This window comes from Sebastes umbrosus, chromosome 19 (assembly GCF_015220745.1).
Source record: "Sebastes umbrosus isolate fSebUmb1 chromosome 19, fSebUmb1.pri, whole genome shotgun sequence".
In the NCBI taxonomy this organism is placed as follows: Eukaryota; Metazoa; Chordata; class Actinopteri; order Perciformes; family Sebastidae; genus Sebastes; species Sebastes umbrosus.
Genome location: NC_051287.1, coordinates 13,010,092 through 13,032,351, shown reverse-complemented (window position 1 = coordinate 13,032,351; position 22,260 = coordinate 13,010,092). Strand labels below are relative to the sequence as shown.

Genomic DNA, 22,260 nt, shown 5'->3' with positions numbered 1-22,260 from the left:
CGCTCAGAGAAAGGGCGCCGAGAGTGTGGTGACCTAGTTTAAAGTGCGAAAAGACATACTAAGGACGGGTAGGAGGGGAGGTGGATGGGTCCAACAAACACAAACCTTTCTTCCAGGAGACTGCTATTTGTGTTCAGTGCACCACGTTACAATCAGCTGTTTGTTTGTGTCCCGTGTTCACAACGGTCAGTGTCATTTTCACTGTACAAACGCAGTAGTTTTAAGGCCAACTACGTAGTTTTTTCCTAAACCTAACTATAGTGGTTTTGTTGCTAAAAATAGCGTGATGCCAAGCAAGGGGCGTGACGCCAAGCAAGGGGCGATATGTGACGAGTTTGGATGAGAACATAGAACAATGCGGGCATGTCTGTAAAGGGGAGACTCGTGGGTACCCATAGAACCCATTTTCATTCACATATCTTGAGGTCAGAGGTCAAGGGACCCCTTTGAAAATGGCCATGCCAGTTTTTCGTTGGAGTGTTATTTAGCCTCTTTCCTGACAAGATAGTATGACATGGATGGTACCAATGGATTCTTTATGTTTTCTAGTTTCATATGATGCCAGGATTTTCACTCTAGCTTTAAAACCCGGTAAAACATCCGGAAGAACAATTGTATTAATGCGTTAAAGAAAATTAGTGGCGTTAAAACAAATTTGCGTTATAGTTATAGTTATAGTTGTAATTATTATCGTGTTAACTTTGACAGCCCTAGTGTATATATAAATATATAAGTATATATAAAAAGCACCATGACCAATAATAAAATAAGAATAAAATATTCAATGTAAATAAAATAAAATGTCAATATACAAGTCAAGTGTTCGGTCGAGTGTTATGGCATCTGTGGGTGGCCACCCATTTAGTTTAGAAGCCGCAATAGATGTGTTATTTTATGTTTGATGTTTGACATAAAACTTCCAAATGTTTGGCAAACATGGAAACAAACAAAATATATGAAAAGTATACGTCACAAAACGCAAAGTATTACTTGATAATTAAAATGTGTTGATAACTTAGATTTTCGACTGTAGATGTGCTTTAGGGATGAGAGTGTTTACTATGTGATGATGTACAACAGTAAGTAGCGAGGTTTCAGGACTCTCGGTGGACTCTCAGCTGCCTACTTGTGTGTGTCTTTATGCTGAGGGATGAGTCGGTGTGGTGCTGAGCAAGCTCAGAGAGATTTAGCTGCTTCATTACTGCCTGTCCACCATCACCACCACCACCTCTAACAGAACAGTACTTCATGCATCTGCCCAGTCCTGCTGACTAGAGACCCAAGGCTGTCATGATGCTTGAATTACGTATCCAAGTGTGTGTGGGCGTTTGTATTTGTGCGACAGTGCTAGGAAGGGGAGGGAGAGAGAGCTGCATGGGGTGGAGGGGGGGGCAGAGAGTTTATTGTTCTGTGTGTGTTTCTATGAGAGTCCTGAGAGCTGGCATGTGGGGGCTGAAAAGGGACACATCAGGGCTGTCGATGAAAGCCCGCTCGGTGTTCTCCAAAGAAATAATTTTCTTTTTCTTCATCTTTTTTGCCCCTCGTAGCAATATATATCATTCAGGTTCAAGGCAAAGCAAGTTGCTATGGTTACCGTCTGGAGCCACCGAGCTCCGCAGCGATTTTATTTTTCTTTGTCGCTCAAAACACACCGTCACTGTGAGCAGTAACCTAACATCAGGGCTTGACAATGGAGTTCCACCTCCACAGCCTTGTCCTAAGTGCTCTGCTGACGTGAGCTTTTAGCTACATAATGTTTCCCAGCGTGAAATGTTGAATGACAGAGTGGAGGTTGAAAGAAAGGATATGTGCGTGTGTGTGTGTGTGAAACCTACGGATTATCCAGCAGCAAGACAATGGGGTTGAGTTCTTTCCTGGGTCTGTAATAAGCTCTGAGAGGCACTATGAAGTTATAAAGGCCGTTCCCTGCGGTCTCAGCAGACACAATGATGAGCTTGTTTTTAAAACCATACGCCTTAGCGTCCTCATAGCTGTTGTGCCTGCAACCCTGCACAAGGAACACAGAAACAGGTGTTTTAGGTTTGCTTTTATGATGTGAAGGACAGAGAGACGGAGGGGAAGGGATGATGGAGGCAGTCGGTAATTGAGTGACTAAGTTGGAACGGCGACTGCCCACCTGGTCCAGTCGTAGGCAGCAAAACGGGGCTTTTTCAGCCAACAGATGGCACAAGGTGGGCGAGCTCCCGATGTACGGAGAGTTGGGGGGATAACCTTTCACGTACCTGCAGACAAAAATCCAAAAAGCTTGAATGACACATTTCAAGGAAACAAACTGTGTTATGGTTTTCTTGTTGTATTTTTTTTGTACTAACAAAAAATGACCTTGGAAATTAGCTGTCAGTGCAACAGGTAAGAAAAATATGTTGGTTTGATTTGGTTGGATATTCAGGGAGGTTGCACAATGGTAAATAAACTAGACTCGATTGGATTATGTATGTTTGTCTGCTTAATTCACATCTCGCATTTTGCAGATTTTATATATATTAAATGTCTGTGGTTTCAATTATTTTAGGCTCAACCAGAAATGCAACAGCATTAATTAATTGAATGACAGTTTGACTATTATACAAAAACTAAAAGATCGGAAGTAAGTACTTGTGCAGAAAAAGGTCCTTCTATGTAGGTTATGATTGTATATTCAATCATAAGCATTGATAAGTAGTATGTTAGTTACTGTTGCAGTCTGCGATTGAGCTGATTTGAACCACTTAACAGTTTAATGAATCTAATTAATTGAATGAATTTAATTAACAATGGATCGAATGATATAAACTGATCTTATGTCGTGTGTAAAATCTTAAACTGCAAAGTAACATTAAATCAGCTCTTTAGTAAATGTAGTGCGGAGTAAAACCACAGTATTTTCCTCTGAACTGTAGCGAAGTAGGAGTATAAAGTAACATATAATACTAAATAATAATAATAATAACAATAAATAATATAATAACAATAAATTACAAACACTAGTTTAACCTAAAGACAATTCCAAGGTCATTATACTACGAGATAAAAAAGTAATCTTACGGAAGTAGTTTCCAGCAGAAGAAATCTAACTTCTACTTGAGTAATATTTAAGTCAGATAACTTCTGTTTAATACTTATGCTTGAGTAGGACATTCGAGTACTCTTTTTTTCTAAATAAAATGTTTTAATATTATTTTATAGACTGTTATTTGCTCTGCCTCCTTGTAGTTTGGTTTTTAAAGGGATAGTTTGGGTGTTTTGGGTGTCAGTGTATTACCTGCAGTAGATGACGGTCAGCGTGCCTCCAGTTTGGAGACGCATCTACTGTAGGTAATACACCGACTATGGATAAGTACCTCATGCAACCCCACTTCAAAACACCTAACCTATCCCTTTAAGGAATGGGTATTTATGTACACACAGAGACACAGAAACCTTACTCAGTTAAAGAGTGGCCTTTCTCGTCCGTAAAGACAGAGTCATCTTCTGATTGGTCGCTGAGAAGGTCACATGGCAGGATTGAGGAGGAGTCGGCGATCTCCTGAACTGGAGCGATGCTCGGCCGGCGGCCCCCTGTTCCGTTCACCGTAGGTGGGACCAGTTTAGCAACTGAGACGTCAGGTGGACCCGTATTCTGAAGATCCATGGCAACGGTGCCTGTGAGTTAAATCCCACATAAGGAGCCATCCATCAAATTCATCAATACCTCCAGAACCTCTGTCATGAACAAGAGCAGTTTATCACACTCTCTCTCACCCATGCTAGCGATGATGCTGTGAACGGGAAGCTGCGAGGGTCCGTCGAAGAGTCCCCCGGTAGGGCGGCCCTTCTTCTCCTCCTGGTTGAAGATGAAGGCTGAGTTCTCCTCCTTGGTGATGTTGATGTAGTAGCAGGTGTCTGTGGCAGCCATGATGTGGCGCGGGCCAGGGTTCAGCAGGATGCTCTTGTTGTCCTCCCTCTTTATACCGATCAGACACACGCCGTACCTGCACATCACAAGCACATCGTAAGCTGAAAAAAATGTTTTTGTAATGTGCAAAATATCTGACATCTGACAACAAAAAAACACCTACAATATAATCAAAAGACAGATGTTCTTTTAGCGTTTATTTATCTGTATAAAATTAAGTCGGATGAACCAAAAGAACACTTAGCCTGCTTCATACTTCTACTCCACTACATCTCAGAGGGAAATATCGTACTTTTTACTCCACTAAAGTTATTTGATGAATTTATTTACTAGTTACTTTTTCAGATTTTGATTATTAAAATACAAAGTGATACATTATTATAGATTATTATTATTATTATGTAGATAGCTACATAGCACTACATATAGTTAAATTAAAATTAGCTCCATTTATACAGCTCCATTTATGCATGATTAGAATCCTATAATGGGATATCTGCATAATGAGTACTTTTACTTTTGGTACTTTAAGTGTATTTTGATGCTAATACTTTTACTTACAAACATTTTTGAATGCAGGACTTTTACTTGTAACAGAGTATTTCTACACTGTAGTATTGTTATTTTCACTGAAGTAAAAAGATCGAAATACTTCTTCCATCCGTGCCCGTAAATGTCTCTGTATATTTTCAACCTGTCAGCATCTGAAGAAGATGCTTTAGTTCACATGTCAACTCACTTCTTGTGAGCATGAAAGGAGGCGTATGTAAAGCTTTTGCCGTTGTACTCTCCAAAGAACTTGCTGTCACAGACTCGGATGTGGTAGACCTCGTTGCCGGAGCAACATCCGTACATCCTCTGCCACTGCTCCGGAGACTGTTGTCCTTCTCTGCATTCATTCAGGGAAAACACAAACAAACATGGTAAACCTGATACCTTTTTAAAGTGTTGGGGATTTTCCACATATACTAATGTATACAATATGCAATTTTTAACTATTTAGATCAATACTTGATCTAATCAGGATCAATCATTATCTGTATTCGCAAAACTCTCCATCTCCTCTCCTTTCATCCCTCCAGACCCTCAGGGTCTCCCGCCCTGCGTCTCCTGGGTTCTCTGGTGAAAGCAGAACGCTTGATCCGTGTGTCAGCAACTCGGTTTTACTCTTAAATGCCCGATGATGCCTTCCAGTAATTACGGTAATTGCTCAAACGCTTTGAGTTTTATGCTCTGTGCTCAGAACAACCCTTAGGTAACAGTTTACATACTTGCTTCTTATATTTATTCATATTCACTAGGGCTGTCAATCATTTTTTATCTGTTCAAAATGTACCTTAAAGGGAGATTTGTCAAGTATTTAATACTCTTATCAACATGGGAGTGGGCAAATATGCTGCTTTATGCAAATGTATGTACTGCATATATTTATTATTGGAAATCAATTAACACAAAACAATGACAAATATTGTCCAGAAACCCTCACAGGTACTGCATTTAGCATAAAACATATGCTCAAATCATAACATGGCAAACTGAAGCCCAACAGGCAACAACAGCTGTCAGTGTGTCAGTGTGCTGACTTGACTATGACTTGCCCCAAACTGCATGTGATTATCATAAAGTGGGCATGTCTGTAAAGGGGAGACTCGTGGGTACCCATACAACCCATTTTCATTCACATATCTTGAGGTCAGAGGTCAAGGGACCCCTTTGAAAATGACCATGACAGTTTTGCCTCGCCAAAATTCAGCATAAGTAGGAGCGTTATTTAGCCTCCTTCACGACAAGCTAGTATGACCTGGTACCAATTAATTCCTCGAAAACAACAAAAAAAACATAGTTATGAATATTATATTCCATTTCTGCTAATTGATCCCCAGAAATGTCACACACTGTTCCTTCATCTCTCGCACTCAAAGACGCCCACACATGCAATGCAAACATACATTTGCATAAACCTACTCCCTCATACACAGTCAGACAACTATAATAGACATTCATATACCCCTTTTGTATTAATGTTTGCAATCTCAAAGCCTGTTCGTCTAATAAAAAGACAAAAAGCTTCACTTTCTAAAGAGTTGTCAGAAACACAGTAAGTGCTACAGCCCTCTGGTTCCCCTTTAACGCGGTTTCCCTCAGTCATTGACATTAGCTTTTAAAAGTGATCTGTTTGCATGCTGTGAAAAATCATTCTCCACTGGAGAGCTTTTCACACTGTTTTACAAAGAGCACATCCTAAAAAAATCCATTTCGGAGCCGCCTGTTCTCTTCTTTGCTTCAATGCACTCTCTTTACTTCCTGCCGTTCTTCACAACGAACTAGGACTTTTGTCTTTGCTCGGGCTTAGTCACCTCTCTGTGCCAGTTCCATGGACACATCAATATACAGTGCATCAGCAGACATGAACATATGAAGAACTTTGAACTTTGCGATCCCACTAAAGATGAATCAAAAAAGCCCGAGGGAGAAGATTAGGCTACTGACCGTCCGCGGGAGGTGTGCACAAGGAGCGTGACCAAGGTGGAGGTGGCAGGACACACACAGTTGAGGGCCAACATGGCGTACTTGAACTCCTCCTCACACACAACATGATCTGAAAAGGATCCAAGCAGTAGAAGTTATAATGACCATAAATTGTTGTTTAACCATATTAAACATTAAACAACCAAGATAAAACATATAAATTACTAAGCTTTCGAGTTGTTGATAGATGTATTTTGTTACGTTGTGACAGAGCTAGGCTAATGGTTAATTTGAAGTCATGTTTCTGGTCACCTGATGAATGTACGTCCAACATTAATTCTCCTTCTAAGGGCACATGTGCAAATGCAACCGAGTGACCATCGCCTGCCGCGGCGATATTAATGCTGAATGTAGGCGGTGCCAAGTGGGGTCAACCACACAAATGTCTTTTGCTATTGGTTGAGGCTGTGACTTTACCGGTCAAAGTTCACCAAAGTTGAACTCCACGCAATGCAAAGTTAATGGACGGATTCAAAATAGAAAAGTTGCGGGCTGGAAGGGCAAAACTAAAAACTGAAAGTCGCTATAAGACTCTAGAGCTTGCTTTATAGTGGACAGATGAGAGTGGTATCGATTTTCTCATCTAACTCTCCAGAAAGTGAATAAACGTCTCACTGACAGTTTAGAAACTCTCACCTGCAAATTTCACATGGAACTTATTTTCAGGTTTGAGTATCTGGACATAGAGGGGACAATTTGGAGCAAAGTCCTTCACTGCCCAGGCTCTCAGGATGGTCTGATGGTCCTGAGGGAAAACAGTCAAAGTAATCTCCTTTAATTAATTGGTAATTGTCTTTATGACTGACAGCATTAATGACTTGAGTTTTTGTAAACAAGTGAATGGCAACTCATAATTGGTAGAGTTATTGTTGCTGTCCTTACCGCAGCCATGCGATCCACCTCGTTACGACTGCTCAGAATGAAACAAGCCTCTGCGTCGTCCATTCTGTAGCCACGAGACAAGTTGAAAAATAATATAACAAAATGTATGAAAAACAAAGGCAAATTACTCAAATACAAACAGCGGGAAAGAATCATGAACCCTGCCACAAAAAAAGAGTAAGCAAATGACCTTTGACCAGTCAGAAGAGACAACATACAACATCCTTTGATTTAATATTTAAGTTGCTGCATATAGACAAACACACAATCTGCACTGTATATGTGCTGTACGTGCGGAGCTGTTTTGCATATGATTAGCACAGACAGGAGAGTGCAGAATGCAAAACAAGTGTGGGAGGATATGAAACGGTGCCAGAAGCAGGATGTAAGCGTGACACACACCCGGTCCTCTACTTCTAATTGCTCCATCACATCCCTGCCAAATGTGTACAGTGAAGTTATATAACCAATTTTATCAAAGTAATACTTTGGTGTTTGGTGTAAGGTGTTCCATACATTATGGTGCCACTGTTGCACAGGGCTATTATGTGTTTTTTGGCAAGCTATTTAATGTTTTTATTGTTGTGGTATTGCATAAAAGAAATTAAAAAATAATTCAAAATCCAATGGACAAAAAATACTTGCTTTTAGTACCTGATACATCTTAAGTTAGTAATGAAATAAATAAATAAATAAATAATACTTTCAAATAAAAAATTAATAAGTGAATTAATTAATTAATTAATTAAGTTAATAATGCAGGGTTTCTGATGACATCGCCAGGGTTATTTTCTTAGGCTTGAGACTGACGTGTTTGTGTAAAATCAGTTGAATTTTCCCCTTTAAGCTTGGCTGTTTCTCTGTAAGGTACTTGTGATTTAAAGCTACAGAAATAAACTTGACGTACAGACAGACAGCAGGTCTTTCAATCTTTTCATCAGTGTTAAAATTTTCACTTTCATGACTCAAAGTTATCAGAAGTATTTGAAACGGATCATGTCTGCTTTCCTCAGAGAAAGTGGTCCATTTAAGTCTCAAAAGAAATGGGTATAGCTTGAATGAATAATAACAATGTTGTCTCAGCATGAGGCAACACAATAGCTCTGACAAGCATATTTACTGAGAAAGCAATGAGAGATTATTTGGGCGGCATTAAGGAATGGAAGGACAATAGAGTTTCATATCCTAGTGATGTTTGTGGCAATTATTTATATCTGCCTAAAATGCAAAATATAAAACGTTAGCATCCCACTATAGACAATTTGATCTGAGTCAAAGCTGTGCAGCTAGTGCATGCTGCATGGACAGATTGACGACCAAAGGAATCCGTGAAGTTGTTTATATTTTCCTGAAGAGTCAGGAATATCTATCAACCATTCGTTATCTGTAACCGCTTGTAAAAAAAATTAAACTAATTAAATAAAAAAAAAATTATTGATAAAAAAAGGGATACATCTTCTGGATCTTTCTCATCCTCTGTGGACCATAATGTTATGGTAATCTAACCAAGATATTTTAGTCTGGACCAAAGTGTTGGACCAACCGAAAGACAGACAGACAGACAGACAGACAGACAGAGAGACAGACAGACCAAAGTTTAAGTGTCACTTACTTGGCTCTTAGCAGGTCCTGGTCTTTGAGAACAGATCCTTGCAGATAGATGACCCTTTGAGACCACAGAGGGATCTGCAGCACTCTCCGCACCTGGAGGTCCATCTCACTCGGGCACAGGATCACCACATAGTAATCCTTTAAGATCACACAAGAATCACTTTAGTGTCCACGGTGGAATGCACGAAGAACCATGCAGAAGATGTCTAATGTCTTATCTGAATCACAATCCCTTTAAATATCCTTAGAAACGCCCCATGCAGACCTTTATCACATCCTATATGTGTACTCTAGAGTATAAAATGCATTTTGTATTGTTTTGTACCTGCAGTCTGGGATGGGCGTAGAATTCGTTGAGGAAATCCATGAGCAGGTCTATCTTTAGTGCGCTGACACACAGTACGACGTGTTTCTCCGTCTGCGCTCTGTGGCGGCTGTAATTCCCTCCAGACTTCTGTCTCTCCATCCACAGGTACATCAGCTCCTCAAACTGACACACGGCTAGTAAACTGAGTGAAACTCACAAAGGGACATTCAGGAGATTAGGAGATTCATCGTCCTACCTGCAGAGGCAGCACCACCAGAGCCACGCAGATCATGATGACCACCAGCAGCTGGGACGGCCATATGCGTGGAGTGACATCTCCGAAGCCGACGGTGGAGAAGGTGACGATGCAGAAGTAGAAGGAGTTGAAGAGGGAGAGGTTTTTGCCGGCTCGCTCCAGGTGCTGGATTCCACATGTGCTGTACAGGACAGGTTAGATAAACATGAATACAAACACACACAATGACCACATTTATCACTACCATGTAATGTTCAAATTAAAGCAACAAGAACAAAAAGGCTTCTTTAGGTTTTAAGGCAAAGGTCTTTTAGGCAATAAAACTACAATTTATTTAGGTTTAGGCAAAAAAAAAAAAAAGAATTAGGTTTAGGCAACAAAACTACAACTTCTTTACGTTTAGGCAGCATTCCTTAAAATCCGGCAATGTGGCACCTTCCCGCAGGGTTGTGCGGATGTGGGTGTGTTTATTTGTGCTTTAGAACGTAAGCGGCATGAAACAATTGGAACATATTGTATTATTTCTCTGATGATTCACTGCTTTGTCCTAGCTAATGCCGCTCCCTCTCTTCATTCACTCTCTCCTTCACCCAATCACGGCTGCTCTCTCTCGCTCTCAAGCTAGCTTAGCATTTTTGGAATTAATTAGAAGTGTACCGCTATGTTTTTTTCTTTAATTAGTACCAAATTACACAACTCTTTCGTTCCAGGAAACTTCCTAAAGAATTATTAGGAATTTATGGACCTGAAAATGAAAGTGTCACCAATTTTCCTCATTGCTTTTATGATGCTCAGATTGGCTAATCGCTATCTGATGTTAAGCTATACATTATCATAACAATGTAATGCAATATAATATAAAAGCTTAAAACAAACATGTCTTATTTAGGTTATGATACAGATAAATACAACATACATTATAACTGAATAGAAGACGATACACCACCACAGAAAGGACCTTACGAAAAGCTAAAAAAAAAGTCATTGAAGAAGCAGCCTCACCCAGTGAAGACCAGGCAGAGCAGGGTGCAGATGAGAATGAGGACCTGGTTGAACATGGCTGAGTTGGTCCTCTGGATCGCTCTGTGGACATCATTCTATAACAACAGCAGACTTTAACATTTAAAGCTAAAAACTCTACTCGTCTCATATGAAAGAAAGATATCAACTTCATCCATTAAATGTCTCACATCATTAGTTTAGATATGAGATGACATTATGCTTTTGCTCTTAAGATGCTTCCTGCTGCAGCTGAGCAGCGCGGAATACAGAGCAACATGATAAAATGCCGAGAGAGTTACATGTAATTCCCCCAGTGGAAAAACCTCCAGGGTGCACACTATCAGAGCAGAACCAAAGCAGGAGAGACGTGTTGTTGTCAGCAGCCGCAGTACGACTGCGAGCTTGAAGTGTCTTCGCCTGAACAAAGTCATTAAAATGTTGATTGAAAACAAGACATTAACAAAAAACAATTACGTTAATGCGCTTCACTCACAATCATGTTCTCCAAAGCACACTTGGCCAGCCAGCAGTTGAGAAATACGGGAATAAAGATGTTTCTTATTGACGGCCAGAAGATCTGAGGACAAAGTGAGACATTTCAAACAGATGACGTTTCATTCAGTTTCATTTCAACGTTTCTTCAATCACACATTGCAAACCGCACACCAATGGGGAATACTGTATGGATCAATGGGCTATACCTCCAGGTCTGAAAAGTGAAGCCAATGCAGAAGTGTCTTAAACCTGCATTTTTTTCTAACAGCCAGCAGGGGGCGACTCCTCTGGTTGCAAAAAGAAGTCTGATTGTATAGAAGTCTATGAGAAAATGAGCCTACTTCTCACTTGATTTATTACCTCAGTAAACATTGTAAACATGAGTTTATGGTCTCAATCGCTAGTTTCAAGTCTTCTTCAATACAGCATGATGTTCATTTAGTAAATTATGCTCCCATTTAGAGTCAAATAGGCCATAAAGCAGGGGATGCGTTTGGGTGGGGCTACATTTTTTGCTAATTAGCACTAAATGTGGCTAAAAACTCTACACTAATGGGAAATATGTCTTGTAGCGTAGATCTTTCACCTGTCAGACATTACAACCTGCTATTATAACACTTAACATCTAAAACAACTGTGGCGCAGAGGTACAGTCTCTAGTTTCCAGCCATCTAAATGCTTATTCTTCTCTTTTCTGTGTCCATTAAGCTGACTCTCAGCAATACTTATGTCCTCTATTGTTGAAGGCTAACAGTGAAAAAAAAAATATGAAAAAGTAAAATAGAGTGCTGACATTACCGCTGTCTACAGTAGACACGTTAAAAGTATTACCAGGAGATAGGAAAGATAATGAGTATGTCAGTGTTTCCATGGTGAAAGTTTTTACCGTAATGATGAAGGGAACTGTGTTGATCATCTCCAAAAGAAATGACACCTGGAATATCTGCTCCCAAATGTTCCCCTAGAATAAAATAAAAAAAAAAAAACATGCACAGACATTTTAACAGTTTCACCTGTGAGCACACAATAGACAGTGAGTCACTGCAGAGATGCAGATCTTAATTGTAGTCTGTCACTTTCCACGACCACTTAATCCTTCACCTCCACCAGATCCTGTAATTACTGCTGATACTTAATGTAGCCGTGACAAATGACTGGGGCTAATCATGCGCCACTTATGGATTGTCAATCTCGCAGACTGTAAGTGACTAATAATTGCACAGTCTGTATTACTGACGTGTTTCAAGTCTCTGTGTCTTTTTATTTTGTGTCTTACCTTGTAGCTCAGATACATCAGTAACATGGTCTCCAGGAAACTAATGATGGCTACAATGACCTGCACAAGCCAACACAGGGAAAACACAATCTCATAAATTATTTACAGCAGAATGGCATTTCAGAAAATAATCCTCTAAGGAGGAAACCCACAGTGTTTTCACAGCGAAGTCATGTACTTCCATTTAGAAAAGGTTAGTTTTAATTAATTCATATTCTTATTATGTTGCGACTCACTTGAATGGCCCAGACAGGAACTTTTCTATCCACCCAAAAGATCAACTCCCTGTCAGACACAACAGCAACTCTTTAATCAACAATAAATATCCTGTACATCAGTCAAGAAATGCATTATTATCTGGTTTTGTACCATCAGCAAGATATACACAGTCAGAATGAGACTTGTAGATGATCAAGCTGTCATTATATCTTCAGATGGTTATTAATAAAGTAAGACATAATAAATGGAACATGTCCAGCATTGATCTCATGACAGGTTAAATAATTAGGCGAGTGCAGGAAACGAGGTACAAAGAGCCGAATGAGCACTCACAGAGTGTTGCTCTCACCACAGGCTACATAATAATGTCCTACTAATTTGACCCCATTAACAGAAATCAAACCTTCTGCTGCCGCTTACCAGTTAACCTGCACTGATCCGTTCCACGGGCAGTCAACACTGCAGATTAGTGAGGAACAAAACAGAATGAAAAGTTAATTAACGTAGGGAGGGTTGTAACGTATACCGGTTTCAAGGTATACTATGGTATTATATTGGGCTATATAAATAGACATGACTTGACTTTTCATTGTCTTCCTTTCAATAATCTATCATTAGTTCCTCGGTTGTTTTCGTTGTTCTTAAATAAATCTCGACATCTTTTCTCTCAGTGTGAACGAACCATTTGTTGTTGCCACTGGCAGTGTTCTGCTGTCCTGTGCTGTGACTGCCGCTGGCGCCCTGACCGGGGTTATCCGTCACCACTCGGATGATGTACAGCAGACAGGTGAGCAGCTTCAGGGAGAAGTTGAACACACGAATCCGAAGGCCTAAAGGCGAAAAAGGGACCAAAGAAATGCTCATTACAAAACAGTGAGACACTGCAGCAAAACTGAGATTTATTGTGACTCATAAATAACATCAGTTTGTACATTTACAGTAAGCGTGCACAGCAGTTGCTAAGCAAAACACGTGTTTTTCTGTATTCATCTGAGTCTCATTAGGCACGAATTTTGAACGGACCTTTTCAATTATGCAACAGCCAATTTAGGGACGTGAGAAGATGACATGCACTGTCCACTTACTTGACCTTTGGTTTTTGATGAAGAAAAGCTTCAGACGCTCCTTGAAGGTGTTTTCATTCACGTAAAACTCCACCTGCACCCTGACGGAGAAGAGAAGGAGAGAAACTGTCACACAGGAATCAGCAGCACAAACAAAAAGAGACACGCAGATGTTTTTCCGTACAGTTTTTGAAGTATAACATTTTACACAGCGTGATTATTCATAATGTTGTTCTTCTAATCATTTGCCTGAGGAGAGTTTGGTAATTATCTCTCTCCGATTTTGTCACCCAATTACTAGACGGGGTTACGACACGCAGCGTAAACCGTAGGAGCCAAAGAGCAGCTGTTCTGTATGGAGGATCATTTCACCCAGAATTAAAATCAAAAGGGAAAATAGAAAATTTTAAACTGAAAGCCTACATGATTATTATTTTAGTAGTAGTCAATCATTTCCTAAGCCTAACTAAGTATTTTTTTTGCGTAAGCCTGACCATGTCGATCTTTTCCTAAACCTAAGTAAGTCGTTTTGTTGCCTAAGCCTAACCAAGTCGATCTTTTCCTAAGCCTAACTAAGTAGTTTTATTTTGAAAAGACTGCAGCAGAAATTGACACGTGTGTCACGTGTTGCTGAGTCGTGCTGAGCGTCGCGAAAAAAAGGGAAATTCATGTCTATGTACACGAATCAAATAGATTGTATTTCGTGACTATTTCACAAACTGCCGTGAGACCGTGTTGTTCACACGACATCTATTGCATGTCTGTCCATCCCGGAAGGGGGATCCCTCCTCTGATCCTATACAAATAAAATAGACTTGCCTTGACTTGCTCATTTTACAGCTAAACAGTAGACTAAAATATGTTTCTGAAAAGACTTACTTTCTTGTGGATGAAGAAATATTTCAATTTGCAATTTGAAAAAACAAAAAGGATGAATTGTGCAACAATAGAACATGTTGGATGTAAATTTTTCAGACAGAGAAAAGCACAGAAGGAAGAGACTCAGTCAGAGAGAATAACTCATACAGTAGCTTGGCAACACACCAAAAATATTTACACTATTATAGTCCTCACAGTGCTGCCAGCAGGAGAGAGTGCAGACAGGTACAAAATGAAAAGAGATGAATTTGAGGAAGGTTTGAAAGCGCGTGAGGCTGTGATCCTGCTGCTGCAGTAATCCCAACATGTGGCTGAAAGGTTCACAGTGGGAAGGAAAAGGCAGTGTGGGTTGTTGGATGCACAGACATTCTTCTGTTCGCAGCTATTTCAGGTCTGCACGATGCTAAAGCTACACCAGAGAGTGGAGGAAACCCTTCGGAGATGAAACACCGAGACAGAAATCCTCGGCGATGAGATCTGAAAACAGCTGTCACATCTGGCCAGCAGCAGGGCAGAGATGGGATCTTCAACTGAGAGCTCCTGTCACATATGAGGGGCCTACAGATTGCTCTCTGTCTGTCTCTGTGTCTCACCCCTCCACCCACACACCCACACACACCCACAAACACACACACACATATAATGGTGCAAGTAATGACCCTTAATCAGCTCCTGTTGAGCACACAATTACTAGCAGAGGAGGTCTGACATTAGTCATACTAACTGTCACATCGGAGTTTCAGGCAACAAGGCGCTCTTGGAGTAATTAGATCTTTTAAAACGACTAATTCTGCAAAAGTTATGCAAGTGTACTGTAATCATCTTGCAGCTCTGGAACAGGCCTGCTTTTATCAGATCAGCTCACTTCGAAGTGTTCATCAACACCAGAGAGAGACCGGTTGCTCTGGAGGCAAAAAAAGTTTAAGTAAAACCAGGGAGCTTGACTCTAATCGTAACATAGTGAATAGAGCTGAAACAAATTGATCAATCAATTAGTAGATCAACAGAGAATGAATCGATTATTAAACTATCATTTCCAGCTTCTCAGTTGTGAGGATTTGCTGCTTTTCTTAGTGATAGTGAATATATTTGGGTTTTGGACTGTTGGTCGGACCAAACAAGCAATGACATGATAATTGTTAGTTGCAGCCCTAAAATCAAACGCTTTATATTTCAGATACCATTTCCCCGAAATCAGATCCCCTGAAATGTAACACACTGTTCCTTTAAACCTGCAGGAGGCAGAAAGTTTTTGGCATCATTGGGAAAAAATTTCATAATAACCTTTCAGCATATTGTAATTCAATTGTTCTGAGAGAAAACGAGACTTCTGCACCTCATCATGGCTCTGTTTTCAGGCTTTAGAAAATCTAGCCCGTGACGGGAGATTTTGGCCAATCACAGATCATTTCAGAGAGAGAGCGTTCCTATTGGCTGTGCTCCGGCTGGTGGGCAGTGCTTGGTATTTCCTCAACTGATCTCAACATGGCTAACGGGTTACAAACTTTCTCATTGTACAGCTAAACAGTACACTACAAGATGTTTCTGAAAACATTTGAGGAGAGGAATAGGCATTATAGTAACAAAATATTGATTCATATTTGATCAGCGCTGCCTAGTTTGACTGTTTGATCGGAGTACGAGAGTGATTGACAGCTGGCTCTCAGAGACGGCAGCTGGACAGCAGACTCCAGATCAGCTCTGACTGGTTGTTTTCCTCCGGTCTGGGAAATCTTGCAGATGGCATTAGGGGCACCGGAGGACACAGAGACACAGAGACACACGTTCTTTTTTCAGATTACCTGTCTCATGGATATAGTGACCGTTTTATAAAAATAACTTTTTAAAATCATATTTGCTCCAATTCTACCCACTGCAGCTTTAAGCAAAAATACTGAAAAATCACTGGTTGTGGGATCTAAAATAGGAATATTTTCTGGTTATATTTGTCTTATGTGATAGTAATCTGAATATATTTTGGTTTAGGACTGTTGGTTGGACAAAATAAGCAATAAAAAGACATCACCTTGGGATTTAAGAAATTGTCGATTAATCGATAAGTCAACTGACAGAAATGTACTATTTAAAAAAAATAAGTTAATTTTAAATTCAATTCATTAAACAAAAATGCAGAAAATTCACTGGTTGTGGCTTCTAAAATGTGAATATTTTCTGATTTGTCTTATAAACTGAATATCTTTTGGTTTTGGTTTTGCAAAAAAAGCAATAGAAAGACATCACCTCTGGATTTAAGAAATTGTGATCAACATTTTTCACCCTTCTCTGGCATTTAGATCTAATCTAATATATTATTTAGAGCTGAGATGATTCATCAAAGTGCAGCAAAGTTATTAGCAAATATTAGAAAAATAATAATAAAAACACAATTAGTTGTAAATTGCAGATCTTTGGGTTTGAAGTGTTGGTTGCACAGGACAAGTAAATTCAATAAGTCAAATTGGAAAATGAGAACCAAAATATTAGAGAATGAGTCAACAATGACAGTTGTTAGCAGCACATGTGTCCATGAATAAAATGAATAACCGACTTTCAGTAACCTTTTTAGCCATAATGCAGAAAATACAATATATTGTATGTTTTTTCAGTTTATGTATGTAAAGTAGTGGTTAAGTTATGCAAAATGACAAAATATTTCTGTCTTTAGGCATATATTTTCTTGCAATTATACAGTTTTAAATAGATTAATAACAGTGTGTATATTTTTTTGTAAAATTACAGAAAATCCTTCTACTTTTATCTGTAAAGAATACTTTATTTTTACGGTTAGTTTTGTTAAAATTAGCATTCAAAAGCTGTTAAAAAACAGATATTTAATTTATTCCATTTATACGGATTATTTTTGTTAAAACACATGACACATTTCAATAAAAAGTGAATTATTGTAATCTTTACATTTTTTTCTGTAATTTCGAAATACAGACAAAAAATTTAAAATGTCTTGAAAAAAAAATGTTTTTTTTTACAGTGTATATAAATAAACACGCATGCAGGCATTTCTGTGTATCTCAGCAGTTTTTTAGGCGCGCTTATCAAACTGGTCAGAGCGCATGCACGTTGTTTGCTTCCTCCATCTGTCCATCTGTACCTGCAGCTATTTATTTCATAAATGCATCTCAGGTGAAAAATAAAAATAAAACCATCTCACAGTGTGGTATACTCTCGCTTCTCCTCCAGAGCATCCAGCACCAATAATCCACTGACATCATCCATCATCATCCATCATACCTCTGCCCAGCATCACCAACACACGGATCCGACCTCCAGGTGATGATCCTCGGATCCATCGTGCTGCAGGACACCTGAAGAAGCTGCGTCGTGCACGCACTGTTATAATTCCTACAAGCTTCTTGACCAACGCGCCTCTCTGCATGCAGCTCTAAAACAACACTGGGGTTTTTGTCGAAGATGAATTATTAAAAAAAAAAAAAAAGATGTTATTAATAATCTACAAGAAGCTATAAAAATAGAATTTTAAAAGACAAAGCTAATCATTTATTTTGAGGACTGAAGAAGTGCTTATTGGGAATATTTTTAGTACACAATCTCTCTCTCTTTCTCTCTGGTGCGCGGGCCTGTTGCCACAGCAACGTTGCTATGACAGGAATAACCCCAAAGGATGCTGTTGCAGCAGCATCAGCACCAGCATCAGCACCAGCATCAGCACCAGCATGGTCCTCTCCAGCAGCACGAAGCTGTAAACATTCACTTTGACATATTTACTGGAGGAATGATCACTGACTTGTCTTTTCTTTTTTACAGATGGCATCATCAGCTGCAGCATGTCAGTATTCATCTTATGTGTCATTTGAAGCCTTCATGACTTATAGTCTGCAAAGCCCAAAGGCATGCACTGTCTGTCTTTCTGTTTTGCTCTTCTGTCAAGTGAAGAAGGGGGGATGGATGGGGAAGGGGGGGGAGGTTTTAGCATCATTAGTGACAAGACGACAGCAACAGAAAGATAGTTTTTTCTTTTTGGATCTGAGAAAAATGCAGATAAAAAGAACAATGCTCTCTCTCTTCTGCTGTCCCTCCCGTCCCTCCCACCTTTTTGTCTTCTCTTAATTTGAAGAGTCTGAAGTAGTAATTTATAGATGACCTCCTCTATGAGTCAGCTGCCTTTTGAAAAAACACCCGGAAGAGGCCACTTCACTTGAACCCCCTGTCGCCCACGCTGGTGGCGCCACTCAATGCAGCTTTTCAAATTACATGAGAAGACACTCATGGTATGTGTCCATAGGGGCGTTTTTTTGTTTTTATCATGAGGGATCTCCTCGCTTTCCAGCATTGGACGCTTGATGGGCTGCCATATAAGACAAAAGACACTCGGCACCTGATTGGACAAAAGCTTTTGCCTCGTGGGCTGCTGCTCCCAGCTTTTTAACCTGGAACCAACATGGCGGCTCGTTTGAAAACTTTCTTCTCTTATATCACGAAAATAGTTCACTGAAAATATTTTATGCGAGAAATAAGTCATGCAGTTGCTGAATCTCTTTATTTTAGATCAACAACTGTTAGTTTAAAAGTTTCTAGGGAGTTTCCAGAGGCGGCGAGTCACGCTGGACGCCCCTGATTTGTTAAAAGTAGCCTAGACCTCAACTTAATGCAAATGAGGAGCGGGCAACGAGACGCCCCGTCTCTCGAATCCCGCCTCCACGCTACCAGAATGCATTGCACAGCTGCTAACATAGACAATGAATGGGAAGCATGGAAAGGATGGAGGCTGTGGACATGTACCATAACATCATAATGGTGCGAGTCCACAGGGGCGTTTTTTATGGCGAGGGATCGCCTCGCTTCCCAGCATTGGACACTTGATGGGCTGCCATTAGACACAAGGCACCTGATGGGACGAACGCTTTCCGTCGTGGGCTGCTGCTCCCAGCTTTCAAACCGGAACCAACATGGCAGCTCGTTTGGAAACTTTCTTCTCTTATATTATGAAAATAGAAAATGTGTTTCTGACAACATTTGAAATTTCGACAATGAATTTTAAGCATGGAATGGATGGAGGCTGTGGATATGCACCATAACTCCTACATGTACAATATGTGTTACTTTCACTTATACATCGCTTGTCATGGTCTGGCTCTGTTTCCAGAGGTCCTTGGACTTTTTTGTTAAGACTTTAGACTTTCTTATGTTACACCTTTTAGTAGCTTGTATTAGATCTGATTTGCCTAAAGGATTTTGGTTTCTAGGTTTTTGTTATATTCCTTGTTTCATTCATTCGTTTCGATTTTCCTGTTTTTATTTTGATAAGTTCACTCTTCTTGTGTCTTGTTTGGTTTTACTTCCTGTCTTTGTTTTTCACCCAAGGACGGTGAAAAGAGGAGATGTCACATGTCATCAATGCGTCATATCTTTGGGGTACAACACATTCGCAGTAAAATCTGGTCTGCACTCGGCGAAATTGAGCCAATAGCAACGCACAACCGCAGCTCCAGTTCAACTGCGGATGTGTTATACCCCGTACTGTGTGTTATGACCCGTGTCCCAGCCTCTTTCATTAGACCTTGGTTTTCCCGCCTTTGTGATTGTCTGCCCCGCCCTGATTTGTTTCACCTTTGTCTCATCATCCTGCTCTCCTTGTGTATTTAGTCTGTGTGTTTCCCCTGTTTCACTGTCAGTCTGTCGTTGCTCCTCACGTGTAGTGTTTCACCCTTATCTGAATTTTTCCAATGTTTTCTAGTGCAAGTTTTCTCCTCGTGACTTTACTTTGTGGATTGGCCTTTTGTAACCCGCCTGCCGGACCAGCTGCATTTTTGTTCTATGTAAGTTCTTCATTATTAAACCATTGAACTCTGCCTGCTGCCTCCTCATCATATTTCTGCATTGGCCTTGTTATCCCTGAAATCTGTGACATCGCTAAGGCTATCTCAGAAAGACTTCACTTAGTTGTGAATAACGAAAAGAAAAAGCGATAAACAAAGTAAATTGGACAGAAAAGGAGAAAAAAATGAGGTGAACATTGTGTGTGTTTATCCTCATGCATGCCTGCCTCTGAGTAAGCAAACCTTTGAGTGATGGATGATCTGAACCCTGAAGATGTGACCAGTGACATTTGGGAGTTCATTATCACAACAGCCAGCAGGCTGATCACTGAAAACCAGTCACCTCCAACAACACTATCTACCGCGGACAGAGAACGGGTTCATTTGCAGGGGACAAGCAGAAAAACGATATTAAATAGGAGCTGAAAATGTGGACAGCTTTCTCAAAGAGAAAAACAGTGGTAGTTGCAAGGACAGCTGGGGAAAGGTCACCTTTGACTGAAAGCATTGGCAGAGCCGGTTGCTTTTCCTCGTCACATAAACGTGTCAAATATTACAAACAGCACTGCGGTCTCAAAGGTTTGCTGCTGCTGCTGTAATCACATCTAAAATTACATTTGATCATCACTCTCCTGAGGTCCATCTGTGCAGAAACCCAAGCTTACATACTGAATAAATATCTTAAATATGAGCGTATAACTAGCTGCTTGAGATTGTTAAAATTCAGCACTCTCCACTGCAATAACAGGAAAAAATGACATGTTTTTCTTTTTCAAGTTGTTTTTTGACGCTCTTTGTTTCAGACTTTAGAAGCCGATTTGCAGTTTTGACCCTCAGGACAAAAACAAATGAAGCAGAAAAACAGAAGACGGCTGCGACTGATCTCGTCCACGGAGCCTCGGATGCTGCAGCGGAGAACGTAACTGAGACGGTATGGATGAGGAAAGGTAGATAACAGAGGGACTGATGGGGAAATCTCATTTTAAATTCTTATCATGAATTAGGTCACAGCGTTGTTGCTGAAAAATGGGTTTCGAGTCAGACTTTTTGAAGATTCAAATAAATTCTTGAGGGGATCTCTCTCTCTCACACACACACACACACACACAACCTACTTCACAGCTTCTCAAAAACCACAGTGATTCAGAAGCTTCCTCTTTTTTCAGCACCATGGACAGAACCCCACACGCTACTTCTGGCTTCATTTCCTCTCTCCAGTGCTGATAAGCACCAACACCATTTCCATCAGATAACAGCAGGGTTAGAGAGCACTTCACGCTGTACTAGTGTGCGTTTGTTGTGTATGCTGCAGACTGCAGGGGGTAGACAGGGTAAACACTCCATGAACAATGACTCTGATGTAACTTTAAAGCAAGTAAACACCGCCACAAAAGGTGAGCCCAGTGGGGTTGAATGCTAATCAAGTGTCAGCTGTAAAAAGGTCTAGCATGCAGCACTTAGGTGAAAGTAATATGAGAGGACTAACAGAGCTGTGATGACGTCAAATAGTCTGTGCCACTGGTCAAAATAAAAAAGCCAGAGGAAATTTCAACATCACTAAAGAGGAACTACTACTTGAAGTGAAGAAAGAATAATATAATGAACAAATAGACTATAAAGAGATGTTGTTTAAGTTCCTCCCATCAGCTCAATCCACACACGTACAAATAAGACTGAAAAACAAAAGCTGTGGCACTACTGAACTCAGACAAGACTGATGTGTTGCCACTCTGCACCCTTACTGGACTTTTGCTGCTGCTGATGTTTGCACAAGTTGAACTTTATCGTTATTGTATTATACTTACATTGCTTATATTTTTGTACTTATATTACTCAGCACTTTTTATCGCTGATATTTATTACTAATCTTTTATCTCATTTGTGCCGTATTTATTCCTTGTAAATATGTGTGAAGTCTTGTAATACGATGCAGCATTTGAGGTTGACGCAACTGTAATTTCGATTTTATTGATTTGGCGATGAAACCTTACAGCCTAATATGTTTGTAGCAGTATACAGGCAATTTAGTGATTTTGAAGTTAAAAATCCTTTT

General features: G+C 40.0%; 1 protein-coding gene across 4 annotated transcripts in view; it reads right to left on the bottom strand.

Moving 5' to 3' along the window:
* Positions 1-22,260, bottom strand: part of kcnt1 (potassium channel, subfamily T, member 1) — a 35,324-nt gene that overhangs the window by 7,454 nt on the left and 5,610 nt on the right. For 3 of the 4 annotated variants that reach the window (XM_037753582.1, XM_037753583.1, XM_037753581.1), the window contains exons 3-21: positions 13,558-13,637; positions 13,155-13,302; positions 12,893-12,931; positions 12,490-12,538; positions 12,254-12,313; positions 11,864-11,938; positions 10,976-11,059; positions 10,483-10,577; positions 9,481-9,661; positions 9,243-9,407; positions 8,919-9,055; positions 7,307-7,370; positions 7,061-7,169; positions 6,386-6,494; positions 4,635-4,784; positions 3,742-3,971; positions 3,426-3,642; positions 2,138-2,243; positions 1,836-2,008 (exon numbers count right to left, since the gene is read on the bottom strand). In XM_037753582.1, coding sequence (XP_037609510.1) covers positions 1,836-2,008; positions 2,138-2,243; positions 3,426-3,642; positions 3,742-3,971; positions 4,635-4,784; positions 6,386-6,494; positions 7,061-7,169; positions 7,307-7,370; positions 8,919-9,055; positions 9,243-9,407; positions 9,481-9,661; positions 10,483-10,577; positions 10,976-11,059; positions 11,864-11,938; positions 12,254-12,313; positions 12,490-12,538; positions 12,893-12,931; positions 13,155-13,302; positions 13,558-13,637 — 2,271 coding nt within the window. Of the gene's footprint in view, positions 1-1,835; positions 2,009-2,137; positions 2,244-3,425; positions 3,643-3,741; positions 3,972-4,634; positions 4,785-6,385; positions 6,495-7,060; positions 7,170-7,306; positions 7,371-8,918; positions 9,056-9,242; positions 9,408-9,480; positions 9,662-10,482; positions 10,578-10,975; positions 11,060-11,863; positions 11,939-12,253; positions 12,314-12,489; positions 12,539-12,892; positions 12,932-13,154; positions 13,303-13,557; positions 13,638-17,661; positions 18,264-22,260 lie in introns of those variants that run through there. The other variant, XM_037753584.1, reaches the window with a different exon arrangement.